Raw genomic sequence first — 20152 nt, forward strand, 5'->3', positions numbered from 1 at the left:
GAAGTTTTTAAATTCTTTTCTAATATGAGATTAACTTTCAGATTATGTAATTCAAAATCCTTTTACCAAATACATATTCTGATTAAATAATCCAGAAGTTACTCTCAAATCTAGATCTAGAAATATATACTCTCAAATCTAGATCTAGAAATATAGACTTCTTATATAATGGGGTGAGACCAGAAGAATAAAAAAAAGTAAAAAACAATCCCTCTATTAACACATCAACTCAGATTTGAAAAACAGATTTGAAAAAATACAAACAGATAAAGCCCCAACTCAGAAAGAAATATTATTTGAACTGCTAAATATGGTCTCTGATTTGTTAACAGAAATTAAAGGAAAGAAAAATGTTATCGTGTAATAAACCTATAATTAAACTATATATCCATATTATTGACTAGTGATTTTGGTACATTGTAAATAACAAATTATAATCCTCCACCCTAATATTCACTTTGTCTAGAGTTATAGATCCTTACTTTTGAAGTAAATTATCCATCCTGATAATAAATACCATCAAAATTTCTTTATGACTTTCAATTAAAATCACAACTACTTCGATAATTAACATAGTAAAAGTTTACATTGGAAGGTAACTTAATTTACAGAAGTAAAATTCTAATTTTATCTTATGTACTACATAAATACTTAGAAATTATGACTAAATTTTGTCCATAGTTGTATCTTAACTAAAAGGATCATATATTTTTTAAAAATACCACAAATAGATATTCTAATAAACATTGAAATCATCAATTCAGTATGCAAATTGTTTTATCCCCTAGAGTATGCAATGTGTAAATTGTTGTAACCGCCTTATATGTTCAGCTCCTAGAAATAAAAAAAATAATTGTGGAAATTTTATGGGATGTGCTATTATAAAATGAATGCAAAGGATGCAATTCAATGCCCAATCCTAGACGTAACAAGCGCAGTTCCATTACCCATTCATCCACCGTTCCTATTTCCAACATCAAGCGTTTGACACGAAAGCGTGAAAAAAAACATAACCTTTTCAAGATTTTGTCATCCTAGGTTGGTGAGAAATCAACATAACAGAACAATATGCTATATGACTGACGATGGGCAGTTAAAATCCTAAAAAACCAAATTCGCAAAAAAATCTCGCACGGCCATATTCTGGTTACCAGACCACACTTCAGTCCGGAACAGAGAAGTTCTGGTAACACCAAATACATGTTAAGGTACGTGCTAATGAGAATTGGACATTCCAGAAATCATGCCGAAAACATAATTAACTTTAGGTATAGTTGCATCATGCAAAACTAGAAACCTATAATGTACAAATCACCTTCAAAGCCCAAAATGCAGCAAGTGAAGAAATAACCTGAATTCAAGCACACCTATAGTCCTATCGATTCAACAATTCTCATCAAAGATACACATAAACCACACACGAGTTTCGGCCTCCTTATACTCCACTCTAGAACATCGGTCTTCCTCGAATTACCTCTTCCACTCTGCTTGAATTACCTTTCCTGCAAGCGAACAGACCCATTGATGATTATCATTCACAATAAAAAGAAGACATACTAGATTCAGATTGAAATTTGGGAGTTCACATCTGCTAAGTTGTTTAATTGTTAATAAAAGGAACTATACCGTTTCGGAATTTGCAATCTAGACATGTTTGGCATGATTAAGTTAATCTGGCAACTTAGCTAACAAAGTAATTTGAAATAGGTGAAATTATTTCGCAATATATTTAAAGCATTATACTTTTTGGGTGAATTTTCCAAATCACTATAGGAAAAACTATCTCATACCATTTCCATCTCTAGAAGTTGTTGATACAGTTCTGTCACTTCTGTTGCCCCCTTTGCCACCTGACTGACCTGATTGAACTGGTCTGTGTGTCCTAGGTGAATGCGAACTAATTTTGCTGTTAGTTGAGGACGGCAAAGAATGTCGCCGGGTCTGGTTGTTTCTTTCACTTCCATCTTGTCCAAATCTTGGGGATCCTTGTGCCCTCAACTTTGCCTTTGCAGATTCAGTTGCTGCCATGTAACTTGGCAATGTTGGACTATTCTGTATACCATTCTCTGCACGTTCCTGCTTTGCTACAATAGAGGCTTTTCGGTTTGGTTTCTGGTTTTCACTGCCTATTGGATCTTCCTTGTGACTCAAATCTCCATTTGTGAAGTGAGAATTTTCATCTTTAAAATTAGACTCTGGCAAATCTATGGGCTCATGTTTTACTTCATCAGAAATATTTTTATCTTTGGTTGTAATTTCAGTCAAGGGCTTCGATTCCACAGCCACTTGAATACTGCTTGGTGTGTCAAGGATTTCGTTACTAGCTGAAAGTCTAGGAGTAGTTTCTATATCCAGCACACTGGAAGCAGTTAATGATGCTTCCTTCTTGATCTTCTCATTAAAACTAACAACCTCTTGTTCCGAAACAGTAAGGGATGAGGTAACTGTGGCCTTTTCCAAATGTTCCTTTGGCATCTCTGTTTCAACTTCTGAAGGAACAACATTCTCAACAACAGGATTATGAACCTTTCTCAAGTTACGTTTAACCTTTTCAAACTCATTTTGTGTGTTTTCCTGCACGGGATCTGAGGGTTGACTTGGAATTTTCCTTGTGTTTCGTTTAGGTTTTTCAAATTCATGACTTGCTTGCACTGGGACTGAGTCAAAATTCGGAGTAGGAAGCTTCCTGTTAGTACGTTTTGACTTACTCGTTTGAGTATCGCCAACTGAAATACTGCCATGCTTCCTTTGAGCCTTAATATCCTGAATTTTCTTGGGTTGGGGAACTGGTTTCCAAAATTGAGATGCTGACCAGCGCTCCAACCAACTTAGGACTGAATTTGGATCACCAGGAACATATTGCAAACGCAGTGCCATTATTGTAGTTGACGAAGTAAAAAGCTGGAACAACAAACAACATTATCATGTCCAAGCTAACTGAGATCATAAAAGACAAATTCTAATAGAACTACAGAATTATAATACAGAAAAAAAACTATATTCACCCATAAATTTTAGTGTTAAGACAGGCACACAAGATTAGAAGGATTGCTTGTAATTGTGTAATGCACACACGAGTATTCTTATTTATAATAAAGAAGAGATGTAGTAATAAGGAACAAAATCAATAGTTAATAATGAGCAATATTTGCTTAGATATTTCCTTATTTGATGTAATCAAATCAAATCATATTTTTTCTATTTAATGTAACCAAATCATTTCTTTAACAGGGGGAATGGGAAACAGCAGGCCCTTATAATAATTTTTAGGCCCAATTTCATGTTGAAGGCCATGATGCTCAAACTGATAGTGTACAGAATTGTTTATAGTTGTAATCACTTCAGTATATATAGTAACTAACTGCAGTCAGTTTATGCTAAGCTGTCAGTTACTTAGATTAGCTGTAGTTTAGTCAGCATAGCTTGCTGTGCAAGCTATTCTGTTAGTTATGCTGAGCTCTAGTCTAGTCAGCATATCTTGCTGTGCAACCTACCGAGTCCATATAATTACATTTACATTACATGTACTTTAAAATTGGCAATGCAAATTCATTTTTAGTTAAACAAACCTTTCTCTTTCAGCTTAGCTTTAGTTTCTTCACATACAGTCAGTTTTATACATCTACAAATAAAATACATGCCATTTGAAATCCTGAGGAACCACAAAAGAAAATATAGATCTTTGATCCATACTATAAATCCTGTTCATTCAGGACTTAAAATTGCAGTTGTTACAGGATCATTTTACATGAAGACTAGGTAAGCATTAATTGAAGATTATTTACCTGATGAAACCAATAGCATTAGTGTAGCAAAAAATAACATTTTTTTTGGAATTGGTCCCTGTTTAGAGAAATTAATGGGGTGTTTCGTTGTCTCTCTAACAATGTTATTTACTCACTACATAGATTCAACTTCTTACATTTTTTTAAAAAAAAAAACTCTGTAATTAACTAATTTACAAGGAGAAACTAATTAGTATAATTAATAACATTAAATTTGTCCTACATTTATAAGTTCTTTCCAAATCTACCCTCAATATTAATGAGACATGGTTTCATATTTATTTGAAATACTTTTATTATATCCAATTCTCTTAATCTCTCTCATCATATTATATTTATTGCTCTTATTGCATGTGAAGAGACAAAATAAAGTTGTCAAAGTACATACAAGGCAAATTAGACTCCTAAAAAGCCTAAAGAACTAATGTTTTCCACCTACTATTTATTGAACTTGGAGAAATAACTCATAATTAAGGGTATTTTGTAAAAAAAATTATGTATGATACATTTTAGATTGGTTCTCATAAAAAGCATATTATTGTACATTCAAGAATGAAACTTACACAGAATAAGTAGCCAAAACAGAAAAACAAAAAAAGAACTTAACATGAACATGGTGTAATGTAAGTTACCTTAAGAATGAACGCATTTGCTGACAGCTTTGTAACTTTCGTGGATATAGCAATTGGCTTGACAAATTTTCCATCCTAAAGGTAAATGACATTGAGAAGGAAAACCATTAGCAATAGTTAAAAATATTTACCGAGAATTCAATTTTTGAAAAATTACCAGAGGGTTCAATATATTGCACTTCTCATGGATTTCAGATCCAACATTAGACTGCCTAACTCTTCCTCCACGAACAAGTGCTTGAAACTTGACAATACCATACATAGAGCATAATGTAACAACAGCTTGCCTCCTAACCAAGTGCCCGCGAATGAGTGCTTGCAACCTTATTATGCCTTTGAGGGCCCTAAATGCTCTCCGAGCCTTCATGAAAGAACTCCCATTAGTTGAGGAACAATGCCAAAAATTACAACTTATAACAAGCCATACAATCAAAACTTGATAAAGATTGTTTTGATAGGTCAAGAAATTCTTTGTACGCCAGCCTTTCATGAACATATTTATCAATTATCAAATTGTAAGTGAAGAATTGAAGAACTTAAGAAAGTCAAAGATTTTACTGATGAAATACGGTTTTCTATAAAGTGTCATAGCAGCGGGAACCACCAAATCAGGCAGAGCTTATCTTCATTAAGAAAACAATTTCCCAAATAAGGATAAAATAAAAGATAATATGAACTTTATTTTAGAGAAAATTATTCAAATTGCAACATGGACTTGACAGCTACTCTTGACAAATAAACACGTCAGTCTCAGATAAAATTTATAAAATAAGGTCTCAAATTTGAAAAGAAAAATGGGAAGGGGGGAAGACAAATTACAAACGCCCAGGGATTATAACTCTAAATATCACACTAAGAGTCAATGTTGAGTTCTAATAATAATAAATAACACTGAATCCTCTAAACCTCTTAATTTCTTGATCCACCAAAGCCTCCAAATCAGATGTTAAGATAATTTACAATAATAGCAGAAAATTAATTCCACTCATTTACTATCCTTTTGCAATATAGATTAAAACATAGTTTTCATATTTACAGTTCAGTTTTTCTTCATGATTAAAAGACGTTAGCAATTTAATCAGTAAATTATTCTATAAAACAGTAGTGGTGGATTGCATGAGTACTGATGGGACTTGGGTTTGATTCCTTGCTGCCCAAAATGTTAATGACAATAATAACAACCTTAATAAATAAATAATACTTTATTTTAAGAGCTTGTTACATATAAGTTACTACTGTAAGTATTTGGTAAACTAGTTAATACATGTAATTTGTAAATGATATATATAAAAGATATAAATTTTTCTATGTCTACTCATAGGACCTGTGTTTGATTCCCTCTAAGAACAGATTAATGGAATTGTATTCTATAAAACAGTGAATTGCTTACCAAATAACCCCTGAAAGCAGCTTGTGCCTTTGTTGCTGCTTCCTCCAGCCTCATTTTCTCTGGATCTAGTACATCCTCTTCATTAGTAGATCCCACTATGTCTATTTCTTGATTGCCAGGTAAAACATTTTCTGCTTCTTTGCTTTCCAGCTCCTGGACTTCATCATGATTGGGAATAATATTGGAGGCTGGTTCTAAGGTCAAACTCATTTCTGGCACTTTGGAGGTAACTATTACTCCTTCTTTTTTATTAACAAGCTTCTAAATGAAATTATAGTAAACTAAATCAGGTATTGAATTACAGATGGGGAAGATCATATTAAATACTATTACTGTGTCGACAAAAATAAGTTTAAGTGATACTTTCAACAATATAACAGAATCTATAATTCCTAGCAATATATGACTAATCCTAGGTTGTTTGCAAATTCAGATAAGTGTTAAGAAAGGTCAGCACAGTGCAAAAATAGCAACAAAAGTTAAGTCCCACGACACAACATCAACACCAAACCAGAATGTATTATTTAAAGGAGAACAGAATCTGTGTTCTCTACTTCCTGGTGACATTCTCTCTATCCATGACAACATTTGATTAACAGTACTGATGATGCCATTTGCATCAAAATTTAAAGGAAAAAGAGTGCTACCAACAAGCTCTCCAACACATCTCGCTTCTTATTTAATGAACCTCGCTCATGATTTTGTAGTTTTCAATACATTTTATCAAATCAAAAAGTGTAAAAAAGAGTGTTTTAGTGTCTTGCATTTTTCTTGAAGAAAAATAGATTTGGCTATTTATGTCATGAAAAAATTAATGTAATTTGAAAGAATGTGTGAATGCATTCGTGAAATATGAATACAGATTAACAATTAACAGAGAGGTGAAGTTGCCTTAACTATCACAAATATTACCTCTCTGCCTTTTGAAATATTTGATTTGGATGACTTTTTCCCAAACAGTACGGTTTTGATCCATTTTCCTGGTGACTTACCCATTGTGACCCGGGGACCTGTAAAAGAAGGTAAAACTGATCTCTCAATTGATCTCCACGATAGTTGCTTTATATTTGTAAATTTTAAAGTACATAATTATTCTGAAATCATGCAAAATGCCTGCTTGGCTTAACTAGATCACCAAATTCAATTAACTTAGAGCAACTAAAAAAATTTACAGTGAACTCATCAATTCCTTTAGTTAGCCAAGCATATAGGTGGGATAAATCTTGAAACTGGCATGCCCTCCATTTGATACGGGAAAGTATTCAGAAAAAAAAAAACAGCAAAATGTTATGATTTTCAGAAAGAAACAAATTGTAGGATCTCAGGCAACGAAATCACATTAAATTTATAGTAATATTCAAACAATATCTGAAGAAACATGTCAAAGATAATATTGAAGTTAATAGACCTTTAAACAAAAAACAACAAGTCCCCCTTTATAAAAGGGCATCTGGCGATGGGTTCTCAAGAAAATTTAATTATGCAAAGAAAATAACTTATATACTAATAACTTTTTTCCATTTCTGCAATATTTTTAGGTCAAACAGAACAGCAGGTTTTTCTTCCATGAGGATGTTAGTCTCAGAATAAATACCTTTCCTTATCAATAAAAAAAAATAATCAATGAACATGTAATCAACAATATCCTTTCAAACAAATGAAAACAACAATAGAAAAATATAACTTCCCAAATCAAAATCAAGTATTATCAACAATTTGGGATGACATAATTAATGACCAATCAACTATCAACAGTAAATAGACATAGACATCATGCACAATTAGTACCATCTTTTTATCTGATGCAATAATACAGCACCAAAAAAATGGTATCATGTCTATATCCTTTTTAATAAGATGCACCGTCACTCTTTGACTTTTCCCTAACCTCCACCGCTAAACCTCGACTAAAAAAACAAAAGCGCTATAAGCCACCGACAATCATAGCGTACGGAAAGGAAATGATGAAACAAAATACAATGCAAACTACGTTTGATCTCTCGAGCTCGAAGCTCCTGCCTGCTGAGTTTCGATTGAGCAGTACAAATCTAAAAAATTACAACTTAGACAGTAATCAATAAATAACACATAAGCACAAAACAAAAAGAGTTACTGACGCACAGCAAAATATGTAATTTAAAATGCAAAAATTGAATTCACCAAAAATCAAATATTGAACATATTTCACTAGAAATGCCGCAACACTGATAATGTATTAACGGACAGCAAAAGAGGTAATTTGAAATGCACCCATACAGAAACCCTAGAATCCACAAGATCTGCTACGTGCGAGAACTAGGAGGCACAGGACACTTCTCGGTCCTTGAATCAGTGTCTAAAATTGGTGCTAACAAGTTAGAATGAGGCTAGATCTGATGATTACCTGACCAATGTGGAACCTTTTCACTTCAAATCTACCATTCCTATGAACCACAACCAAACAATGAGAATACAAAAATAAAATAATAATTTATTTCCTCGTTTGTTTAGAATATATTCTAGAGCAAGAGGAGAAATATATACAGTGGAGTGCACGAGAGAAGAGAGAGAACACAAATTGTTTACCAATGGAAAGGACAGAGAGAGAAGAATGATCTAACGCTGCGTAAATTTTGTGGTTGCTTTGTTTGTTGCTGCTGCTCTCTGTAAACTGTGCTAGCTGGATGAGTGAAATTTGAAATAACAAAAATGTCTGAAAGAAAGCTGAAAAGCTTGGATAAGTTGTAGGGAAGTCGCCACGTGTCACTCATGCACATGCTATACCCTTGTTATAACCATCCGATTCAAAGACTTGGTGGGTTTGAATCGTTGACAATAGGGAATGGTTTAATCAAAGGGTGGAAATGAGAGTTTGTGCTGCACACGAGGACACACTATGAAAAAGTAGTGGCTGTGATTTAATAGAAGGTTGTTTCTGGGAGTCCCAGTACAGTTACTTCAAAACGAAGTGTTCCAGTTTCTTTAATCTTTATCCCGAAGCATTGGTAAATGACTTTATGGCCCCTGCATCTCGAAGTATGGTTCACGCGGGGAGGCGCGTCTGGGAGAGTTAAACCGTTAGTTGAATGAGGTGGATGGCAGAGATGAAAGCGCGTGGCGTGTACTGAAGGTGGTTTGCGTGGTGCGAGGTTTGAAAGCCACGGTGGCAGGAACAGTGTGGGAGATTGCGTGGAGCATGCGACAAAGAGAAAGAGGAGGATGTAAGGGAGGGTGGTGCAGTGAAGTTAACGACCCCACCTTATCACTGTCCGTAATAAACGCACCATATACATGCTGGTTTTGTATTTAAGGGCTGGCATAGGTGATTTTAAGTAAAATTTATTATTTGTCTCTTTACAATCAAAATAATAACTTGGATCTTATCAAGTTCACCACTATTATTTAGAAGTAGTGCGAACACAGTCACTGCTTATTAATATCCATATTTTTATTTTTTATTATTATTATATATATATATATATATATATTTAAATAAAATATAGATTTAAGTGTATATGTATGTACGAGAGACACACAAAATATGAAAGATAAAAAAAGAGTATGAAAATCATGTTATTGGGTTCTAAGAGATTTAAAAAAAAAAAACTGTAATAAAATTCTAAAAATTCAAATTAAAAAACAACATGTTCTAAAAATTATAGAAATGATGATAGATTTCATAAAATTAAATTAAAAAAAATTGTTCTACATTCGAAACTGCTTCTCATAATTTAATTGTGTAAAACTAATTTAATTGAAAATCTGAAAATTTTGATCATTGAACGCTTCTCATAATTTAATTGTGTAAAACTAATTTAATTGAAAATCTGAAAATTTTGATCATTGAACGAGAGATTTTCTTTTTATAAAAAATTCTCATTGGTGTAGTTGTTGGCTAAGTATTTTGTTCATTAGACAACTAAAAGTTGTTAAGTGTGTTGATGACTTTGGTTGGGTGAACGTAATGGTAATCGGGTGAATTACAATATATGTTTGATTTGATCAGTGAGCCAAATGCTAGCTAAGTGATAAGGGGTTTTTTTAAACTTTGAAGAAACTTGACTTTAAATTTTTATAAATTTTAAAATGTATTTATCTTCTTACCAATATATTGTATTTGAACATTTTATAACGTAGTGTATGATGATTTTTCAATTTATTGACATTTGATTTAAGTTGGATGTATATAATGAAAATTTATGATAAAATGTTTGTATGTGATGTGAAGTATGATGTATATATAATTATTTGTTGTGAAGGGGATATTGTGTTAAGATGTTTAAGATATATATTGAATTTGAGATTTGTACTAATGAGATATTCAAACTCTACTAAGATATTGGAATCATAGATGAAGATTATAAAGTGATTAGAGTCAATTGAGATTTATATGACTTAGTTTACAGTGTGAAAATAAAATAAAATTGGTTTGACACATCATAGAAATTTATCCTTTCATATAAGAAGACTTAGCTCTTATTGATGTAGTTTGTGTTGAAGAAACAACATAACGAATGTAATATGACAAATGCAGATCTCTTAGTCAAATTCAATACATATATAAGTGTTTTGACATGAGTTGTAATATATATATATATATATATATATATATATATATATATATTTGTGAGAACCACGTGAATTTGTAAGTATTAAAAAATTAAAGTTTTTTAAACTTTAGTTTAGCTTGTATTTATGCTTTTTTTTATCCATAGTAATGATAGTGTGTTATAGCATGAATGATATTGCATATGAAAAGTTTTAACAAAAATAGACTTGAAAATGTTGTAAAACTATACACTTCATTTATTTTGTTTTAGACGGAAGTACATTGTTTAACAAATATTAAAAAATATAACACTAAAATGCGTGGAAAAGCTTTGAGTGATGAAATTTGTAAAATAAATGAGTTGTAAAAAGTGTAACTATATTTAAAAACTATACACTAAATTCTTATTCAACAATGCAATAGTAAAATCATCTATAAATAATAAATAATGACATTTTAATAATTTATCAAAGAGAGGTAAATATAATTATCTACAAATAACTGCTGAAATAAATAAAAAAATATTATGTAAAACTGACTACACTGCCCCTCTATATTTACTCATATTGTGTCTGATTCCTGTCTCCTTTTAACATTATTTTGACCTCCGTTCTGATAGCAATGTTAAGTAGTGTGAAAGATCACTAAAAACAGAGTGCAACACATAAAAATCACTAAATCTTTCATAAACATGTTCATTTAATTTTTTGTCAACCAACAGATTTTAAGCAAATCCAGAGAAGAGGAAGATATCAAGGGAAGGAATTTTCAATTCATATAACTGACCACAATAATAAAAAAATCATTTACACAATAAAAAATTACCTACAAATAAATTTTATATTCATTATTTTATTAAATACTAAAATAATAAATATACTAATAAAAGAGATATTCACAAAAATTTAGAACTAATAATATTTGAAAAATAAATATGGTTCATTATTGATGTTAGTTTTAAAATGTTTAATTAGTATAATTTTAATTTTACTTAACTGACTACTTTTTCTAATTTATTTTGTTAGTTAATTTAGGATAGTGAAAATGCTTATATACATTAACATTAATTAATCTAAGTTATTTAGTATTTGAATTAAAAATATCAATTTGAAATAAACGATAGGGATTTTGTCAAAATCAACTACTTTAATTGTGATTCTTTTACTTAAGCAGGATGTCTGCTTCCCTTCTCATGTGTAATAATTGACCCTTTTAATAATCAATTAAAAAATAAAAAATAATACTAGTTAATATCTTTTAAAAACAAGGACTACATATATACTATAATCTACTCTTTAATATATAAATATATATTATTTATCCTTTAATAAATAAAATTTAAATATTTAAGTCAATACAATTATTTAGCAGTTTTTTTTTTACAATCTCACACGAAACAAAGACGGAATAAATAAAGCGGTTTTTTTAAAATTTGAAATTCAAAAAAGACATTAGAAACTGACATGGGAGTTGTTCCATCCACCACAACCAGGCCCATTGCATCTTTTCCCGCTCATTGTCACTTTTATTAACGCTTTTCTCGTTTTCTATTTTTATATTCAAAACATCAGAAACCACAAAACCAACCACTAAGTACTGGTTTTCAATTCTGAAGCAGAAGATGGAAATGGAAGAACCTGCCAAAGAACAGCCCCTCTCTGTTGGTACTCTCTTTCACCCAATTCTCTGAATTTACCTTTTTATTTATTTATGCATGTCTTTGTGCAGAGTCACAGTGACAACAGTAATGGTTACGTCAAATTTGGTTATCTCAATTGAACTGTGCGGTGGTTCTGTTTCAGGGAATTCTGCGGGATCCAAACTCCAGAGGTACCCCCTACGATCGTCCTCTAAATTCAAGGAAAGCAAACCAGACCTACCTGATCGCATCAATTCTTCTGAATCTAAAAGGTACTTTCTCATGTATTGTTGTTATGAAGTTAGATTAAGTCATTAGGTGTTTTTTTGATTGAGAGAAAATTTCATTTACCTGTACTCTTGTCTCAGAATCTATTTGAAATTTCGAATTTTCATCTCACCAATTTGCTTCTCATATGAAGGGCATTCTCTGCACCAATAACGAATATGGAGCATGTGATTCGATGTTTTTTTGGGCTTTACCTAGTTAAATGGTCTATATTGTACTGATTTAGGCATTAGTCATCTATGAGGAAAAAAAAACTTAGTCTCTATATTTTTATTATATTAGTACAATTTGGTTCTTGTTATTAATGTGATTTTTAAATTTGACGCTTTAAAACATGAGTTTAGTCCTTATAAGTACTAGACGCTTTAAAACATGAATTTAGTCCCTAAGGTTCTTTCACTCATAAGGCCAAATTATTTGTTTTTTTTTTTGTGTGTGGAAAACTTGCAAATTATGTACTCTGCAAGTTTAGGCCTTAACTTTCTGTAATGAAAAGGTTTATGTTCCACTTTTTTTATCTATCTTAGCTTGTGTTTGGGCATTGAGACAGTGCTCAGGAAATCACGTGGTAGTTGAAAATCCCACGTTCACAAAAATAAACAGAATAAATCATATATAAATGAAATTATAAATTCATTTATTTTCTTAATATTTTAGATTAGAAGTGTCTCAAGATTTAAATTCTCAGAATTTAATTCTTTTAAGTTCTGATATTAGTTACGGTACTTTTACTTGCTTCTATGTTTGCACTGTCTCTTCTCAAGGCAACATGATAAGTGGTTTTTGGTATGAGCTGTGAAATTGGAATTTATTGTAAACACTTTCATTTTCAGAGGGTTAAGTACTCCATGTGTAAGCAGAAGTGTTGGTGGTCAGTCTACTGGTGCTAAACCACCAAGGAGACTCTCCGTTCCTGTCAAAGCCTCTTCCTCTCCAAATCCAAAGTTTGGCCACATTACCCCAATCTCAGAGACCAGAAAAATTAGGTATGGCAATAGCCAAGGGTCTCAAAGCAGAAGTCAAACACCGGCATCTGACAGTTCCAAAACACCCGGCCGAATGAAGTTCAATCTCCTATCTTCCTCTTCATATTGGCTAAACCAGATCAAGCTGTCTGAATCTGCTGCTAAGCACTCAATTTCACTTGGATTCTTCAAACTTGCTTGGGAAGCAAGATGTGAGGTAACAATATCAGTAGATATTACAAACATAAATTTTCTGCATGTTTCAATTTTCTTTCCTTTTACTTCTTTAGGTTCAAATATATTTTTCATTAATTCACCTTTTTTGTCTGCCGTATTATCTTTACGGATTGCAATTTGCCGCAGAAAACAGTATCTCTGCCTTGTTCTTTTTGTTAACTAATTGAACCCTGAACCCTTTTTCGTTTCATGATTCCTTGGTTCAATGGCAACAACCATAGCCGTTCCCGATGATGCAAGACGAGCTAAAATCTTATGTGCAAAGACATGAGCTTGCTGAACTCGGAGAAGTGAAAGAACTGCTTCAAAGCTATTACATTGCAGAAAATATAGAGCAGACCCCAGTTTCTGAAAGCATTTCGCAGGTGCTAGAGGAGGAGGGAACTCGATCCTCTGATGATGGAGTACACTGCTGTTCTTCATCCATCATGGATACTGAAAAAGTGAAACCCGAATCATTGGAAACCGAATCCACACCATTATCTCCTGTTAAAGCAGAGCCAACAAAGAAGGAAACTGGCCAAAAGAATAACCTCGGATCCAGGTTGAGAGAAAATCTCAAAAAGAACTCTGCAAATTCAACACCTGTTTCTGAAAGGGGGAGCTCTAGGTTGGTTAAAAAATCAAAGAAGCCAACTAAGCAACAAACTAAGAAGGAAAGGAGCGAGCTCAAGAAACAACCACAAAAATCTGATGTTATTAAAGGCAAGAGTCCAAAAATAGTTAACACTGATGACATTTTTTTAGTTCAGCTAGTCTAACAATATCTCGTGATCATTTTCTTTCACAGTTCCAATTAGCCCTACAGGTTCTGTAGACAATGCACAGGGAAACAAAGAAAATATGGTAACTTACTATTAAGTATAATTTTTGACAAAGTTGTGAAAAGGGGGTTATGTGACTAACATGTTTTGCTTCTTTCACGTGTAGGACGTTCGGTCAACTGATGAGATCAGTTTGTTGACAGAAGTCGCGTAAACAAGATTGCAGATCTTAAGTTTGTAATTCTCAAACTTTGCCTACTGTACTTTATGTTTGCCCAGTTTGTTGTCTATATATATAGGAAAACGGGTGAAAATTGTTGTCACCGTTTTGTGCTTCGTGTCTTGATGTGTGTTAATCAAACCAAACTGTATTGAATATTCTGGCAAGTGCTTTTTATATAATAATATATATATTTTGCATACACATGGATTTCAGACGTAATTAGCATGTTTAAAGTTATTATTTCTTAAATGATTATACGGATTTCAACGTTATGATATGTTTTGTGAATATATACGTTAAAATCCATAATGTTTAAATTGGAATATGATATATAACGTTTAAATTTGAAATATGATGCCTAAATATGTCATAATAATAATATCGTCCAAATTGAGAAAATTTTAACCTGAATTTAGATTCATTTTAACCAAACAATATATTCTCTCTTTCTTTAGAAGAAAATTCGTGTTTTCCAACATGTTCTTGGGACTGAGGTTGGCTGATATTTTCTGTTTTTTCAAATGATTAATGTATGGGTTTGAACATAAATTATGTTAAACGTGATTTTTATTATAAGAATATGAAAGCACAACTTTATTTAAACTATTATAAAAATTGTCAAACTTTTAGTATACATATTTAAATAATAATGTCAAATATTCTTTGAAATGATGAGTATATTTTGTACGCTTAAATGTTGTAACATTATTAGAAGCGAACCATCATTAACTTATGTAATAATAAGAAGTGATACCCAACACACTTTTTAATATATTCTTTATTATTACTTAAAATTTACTAATAGTAAATAAATTGTGTAGGATATAACTTTTGATTTATATTCTAATATTTTTTACCAATAATGTTTCAAAATGATAGAATAAAAAAAGCGTTTTACCAATTGCATTTTAAGGTAAATAAACATATACAACTTTTTCTTTTAAATATCAGGAAAATTTCTTACAATCAAAATCAGTATGAATTCAGAACATAATTATTAGCTTTGTCTAATTTATTTAATTTTTTAAACTTTGATGAGATTTTTCCACATTCTATGAAAAATAAAAGCTAAATTTACATATTATATTTTATTCGTACAATATACAAACTAAACAATAGTAATTTATTTAAGCTTGTCATTGTTTAAGATTTCTGCCAGACATTCCACCAATGTTGTCAAACAATTAAGTGCATGTTTGTTTGATTATCATAAAACTGTGTAAACTATTCCCACCTTCTAAACTATGCTCAGTAAATCCATATTTGTCAAGCAAATCCCTCTATATACGAAATAAACCTATGGGCTTCCTATATATATAAAACATATTTGTTTGCAATATATTAATGTTGAACAATTCAAATAATATTTTAGGTTAAATATAAATAATAATAATTTGTTTGCAACATATTATATTAAATAGATATATTTATATTTTTTTAATCATTAAACAAGACCTAAAGAGTCAAACTTACAAAGTCATTGAAAAATATAGCCCTCACCGTGACCTTATTAAAAAGAATAGTTTCTTAACAATTACTTTATTATGTTGTATTATAACTGTATATAATAATAACCATATACAATAAATGTATTACATGATAATATAAGAAAATGTGTAATTGCTAATAAACTTATTTAGGTTGATAGGACAGACTTTTGACGTTATTAGGTCCTTTTTATGCGAATCAGGTCGAGTTTAAAACAAATTAAAAGTCATTCTTAGATTGTTTTTTCTTATTATTATTTTAAGGTCATACTCAGATATAATAACGTCTAACCTAAGTTATTTTCACATCTAGAGCTGTGATCAATCACCTCATTCAGGCAGATACGTCGACTTCACAGTCACACAAGAGAAGGTTGAAAGCAAAATCAAACATGCAATGTGACAATGAAATCATTGAAATTGAAGCTAGTTTAATAAAGCCTTGGTATCATAACCAGTTCAGAAGACTACAACTTATACATTGAACCGTGTTAGACAATAATCCAATTCAAATTGACAGAATTCTATAATATAATACATGAACTGACATGAACAATGCATAGACTACGATTGATTAAACATAAGGTAATCCTAACATTCAAAACAGTAAGGAATGACATGAAATTCAGTAAGTTGGCACAATGATTCTTATAGGCAGCAGTCCAACCTAATTCATGTCTTCAAAGGCCCACAGACATATGACGGGTGGTGAGCTTAGTCAGCTGTCCAACTTTGCTCCACAATTTCTCTAACTCGTCTATTGTACTCGCGCTTGTTTGCACTAAACGTCCGAGCTGCTTCTGAATTTGCAGGAGAATTTGGGTTGGGATCACAAAGTAATGACTGCCACAGAGTAATAATTACTTTTCAGAAGTAATGGAAACATTTTAACTACTATATATCAAACATGTCAAAGACTAGTACCATGAACTTAGCAATTTAGACATGCACAATTACTTCTCAACTACCCTGGACTGAGATATCACAGCCACGTTATATCAGAATGGAAAACAATAAAGTGTAACTTATCCCCAATAAATGGTGTGCACTCTGACAACAAGAGAATACTGATACCATCTTCTGTTACAAACCCAGAAAAAGAAAAAAAAAACGAAATAAAGTTAATAAGAAAATGAAATATGAACAGAAAAGGGAAAGTATTCTCCTTACAAAGGTTTCCCCATCACAGAGTTGTCCCTTTCACAACTGAGCTAAACCTCCGTTTTCAGACAATAATCAATTACTGATCCATATTCTACTCCCCTACCCCCACGCTGTTAAACTAACTGCCCAACTGATCATGTTACTAACTCTAGCAACTTTGCCTTACTTGTATCTCTAATTAGTTGGCATTGCTGGGCCTATTTATTTCCTATCATTCCTCTGATATTGACCCCATCATGGTCCTAGCACAGGGAGACATTGGAACATGGTGCTTACCTTGTAGCGGAAGCACACTTACCAGGTTCAATTACCATTGTCCAATGAGTTCCAATAATCACATTTAGCGCATCCTTAAAATGCCTCATCATGCCTAGGACCTCCCCCTTAAAGAAAATGAACCCCCCTCACCAAAAAAAAATATGACATGCTTCTATCTTATATGTTTGGTTTTGTGATTTATATTAGCAAAAAATTCCATTAAGATAAAAGCTCACAAAGAGGATGATCTGAAATCCTTCTAAATACAATAACCATGAAGGGAGGGAGGGGGAGAGGAATTGAAAATACATCATATCCGAACAACAATGCAGTCTCTTAAAAGGTCAGACCTAAAATAAATTCTTACAAGCTCCTTATACCCATAAACAAGGAAACTAAAAAAACGAAGCTGTTCTATTAAAATGTTTCACAGACTTAAAGGCTTAAAATTCTGGAACTACACTACAATTGACAGTAATGAGTTCAAACATTTAGCAGGGATAAGAAAGGACTGACAGACGATAAAAGAATCATTAAAATTGAGAGCGAGTAAATCAAAAGAAAATGCCTTGAAATTTGTAAAGAGAAGAAAATGATAATCTTATAAAGAAAATCATGTTCCTGAATTGCATTCTCCATTTTTTGTTGAAACTGTGAAATTAATGGTGTAAAAGGGAAAGCCAAGTTAACATTGCAAATGAATGAAGACATGAATCAGCAAACAGCAAGGGACATTTAAAAGGAAAGGTAATGCCTTGAAGCAGATAGCACTTCAATAGACAAAAAGACATAAATAATTTAAAAAGCCACAGGATCTTGCATTAATTTGTGCAAAATGTTGGATGGTCATGCATAGGTCAAGGCGGACAAACCAGACCTCAAGTCTGGAACTAATTGTGCAGATATAAGTGCTTGCTCTTCTTATTGTAATATACTAACAATGAAATGAAAAGAAATGTAGAATTGTTGACAATATTATACAAGATAATACCTGGATAGAAGTGAGTATTGCAGCTACGTCGTATATAGGACTCCATTGATTTTGTAATATATCCAAACAAATACTTCCATCCGCATAAACTTCCCACAGAAGAAAAACGACATTACTAGTTAGATAGGTAATTTATGTATAAGAAGATTAATCATTTCCACCTAAAACTTACTGTTTGGATGAAACATTCGAGAGACAAATCGTACAGTTGGTGGCTTGTTAGGATAATCCTCAGTAAACTGGAGAGTCAACTTAAACGTGCCTAAATAATTCAAAATGTGAAGACATTGTTGTGATAGGGTTAAGAGAGAAAAATGTGACTTCCAAGTATATGAATAAGATTTACTGATTATGAGCATCCAATTTTCATTTAACTTTTCCAGACCATAATACAGCTTCACGAAGAAAGAAAAATTTAGTTTAATATTCCAACAAAATATCCTTCTCTTGTTAATGTAAATGCAATCTCTAATATTAACATAACAAGAACAAAAGACTTATTCCACTAAGTCATCACCTCTGACAGAAACATAAACCAATATAAAAAAGAAACAATATAAAACTAATGTATGACAATATAATAAACAGAAATTAGAATTAATACTGCCAAATGAGAACCCAAAAAGAAAACAGTGGTAGCAACGAAATTGTTCCAAGATAGTAGCTATGGTAAAAACAAGCTCATCAAATATAACCTAACCAGTAGCGTAGCATGCAATGTACAAGATGGCTAAATAACTGATATGACACATGCATAAAAGAATTTCCAAGATAGGAATCATAGTAAGAGGACAGACTCACCTCCGTCCCATGGAGTATCATCAGGACTGCAATCCAAAGCAGACAAGAAAGCAGAAATTGCTTATCCATCCATACTTAAACAAAGCGGGGGAGGAAAATAAAACAAAACGAAGTGACTATATTATATAAGTAAACATCGCACCGCATCTTCTATCCAATTCAACTCACCCAAATATGACAGCATTCCACAGCATTATGTTGTTATCCTGAGGGGCACCACTGATTCCTGCAGGTGGGTCTTGTTGCAGCCTCTTGAAATCTCTCATGAGCCTCTTCCTAGAGGGAGTAGACATTGCTACCACCGAGAAACACTAACAGCCACAAGAGAGAAAACACGAAAGACTTCAATTTTCTTTTCAACAACAAAAAATAGAGGCAAAACCTAGTTCACCACTATATGCACAAGAACACACACAGACACACATATACATATATATATATATATATATATATATATATATATATATAGAGTATAACTCTCAAAATTTTCACAATCATTCCCAGGACAACGACTCAGGCCAAATAGTTTCACTGGTCTCGTACTAAAGCTTCATCCGAAACATAACAAGAACAAACCCCAAAATTTTGAAAAAAAAGTGGAAATTTCCGAGGAACATTGAAAAGGGGGTTTTGATGCAGATCCACCTACCAATCATCGACCGTTAGGCCATAACAAACGCAAATTGAAAGGAACAAGATAACAAATGAATAAAAATAATGATAAAAAAACGAAGTAATTGAAAGTAGAGGTAAAAGGAGAAGAAATTGAGTCACCGATGTGTGTGAGTGGGAATGATAGTGAGAAAGAAGAAGCAAGAGCAATGAAAGATGGAGGATTGTGGGATCCAAAGTGGTGGCGGCAGAGAAAAAGTTAATAATGCTTCAATCTCACGATATTGATACGCGGATTTAAGAAGCGTACGTGCCGTAACTGTGTCTATGTCTGTCTCTCATCAGCCTTTCCAACACCCCGTTTAAAATATGGCATATGTTTTGCTCC

General features: G+C 32.2%; 3 protein-coding genes across 7 annotated transcripts; 1 reads left to right on the forward strand and 2 right to left on the reverse strand.

Moving 5' to 3' along the window:
• Positions 1-998: 998 nt before the first annotated feature.
• LOC137807782 (protein IQ-DOMAIN 31) lies at positions 999-9062 on the reverse strand. Of its 4 annotated transcripts, none has more exons than XM_068608571.2 (8): positions 8373-9062; positions 8191-8230; positions 6720-6817; positions 5808-6065; positions 4575-4778; positions 4418-4492; positions 1791-2901; positions 999-1502 (listed from the first exon to the last, which is right to left on the reverse strand). In XM_068608571.2, the coding sequence occupies exons 3-8, from the start codon at positions 6801-6803 to the stop codon at positions 1471-1473; spliced, it is 1764 nt and encodes a 587-aa protein (XP_068464672.1). In that variant the 5' UTR covers positions 6804-6817; positions 8191-8230; positions 8373-9062; the 3' UTR covers positions 999-1470. The 4 variants fall into 4 exon arrangements, with proteins under 4 accessions (XP_068464672.1, XP_068464670.1, XP_068464671.1 ...); XM_068608569.2 differs by having other exon boundaries at positions 5808-6068; positions 8373-9054; XM_068608570.2 differs by having other exon boundaries at positions 5808-6068; positions 6720-6835; positions 8373-8551.
• Positions 9063-11842: 2780 nt separating this feature from the next.
• Positions 11843-14650, forward strand: LOC137807783 (uncharacterized). Its single transcript, XM_068608573.2, has 6 exons — positions 11843-11999; positions 12138-12246; positions 13096-13444; positions 13686-14169; positions 14255-14310; positions 14395-14650. Exons 1-6 carry the CDS (start codon positions 11957-11959, stop codon positions 14440-14442), a joined length of 1089 nt encoding a protein of 362 aa, XP_068464674.1. The 5' UTR covers positions 11843-11956; the 3' UTR covers positions 14443-14650.
• A 1688-nt stretch (positions 14651-16338) lies between these two features.
• LOC137807784 (ubiquitin-conjugating enzyme E2 2) lies at positions 16339-20152 on the reverse strand. 2 transcript variants are annotated; one of them, XM_068608574.1, is made up of 6 exons: positions 19927-20152; positions 19321-19463; positions 19153-19178; positions 18524-18613; positions 18352-18440; positions 16339-16781 (listed from the first exon to the last, which is right to left on the reverse strand). In XM_068608574.1, exons 2-6 carry the CDS (start codon positions 19443-19445, stop codon positions 16653-16655), a joined length of 459 nt encoding a protein of 152 aa, XP_068464675.1. In that variant the 5' UTR covers positions 19446-19463; positions 19927-20152; the 3' UTR covers positions 16339-16652. The 2 variants fall into 2 exon arrangements, with proteins under 2 accessions (XP_068464675.1, XP_068464676.1); XM_068608575.2 differs by having other exon boundaries at positions 19802-19929.

The sequence above is a fragment of the Phaseolus vulgaris genome, chromosome 3 (assembly GCF_051622355.1).
Source record: "Phaseolus vulgaris cultivar YP4 chromosome 3, ASM5162235v1, whole genome shotgun sequence".
NCBI lineage: Eukaryota > Viridiplantae > Streptophyta > Magnoliopsida > Fabales > Fabaceae > Phaseolus > Phaseolus vulgaris.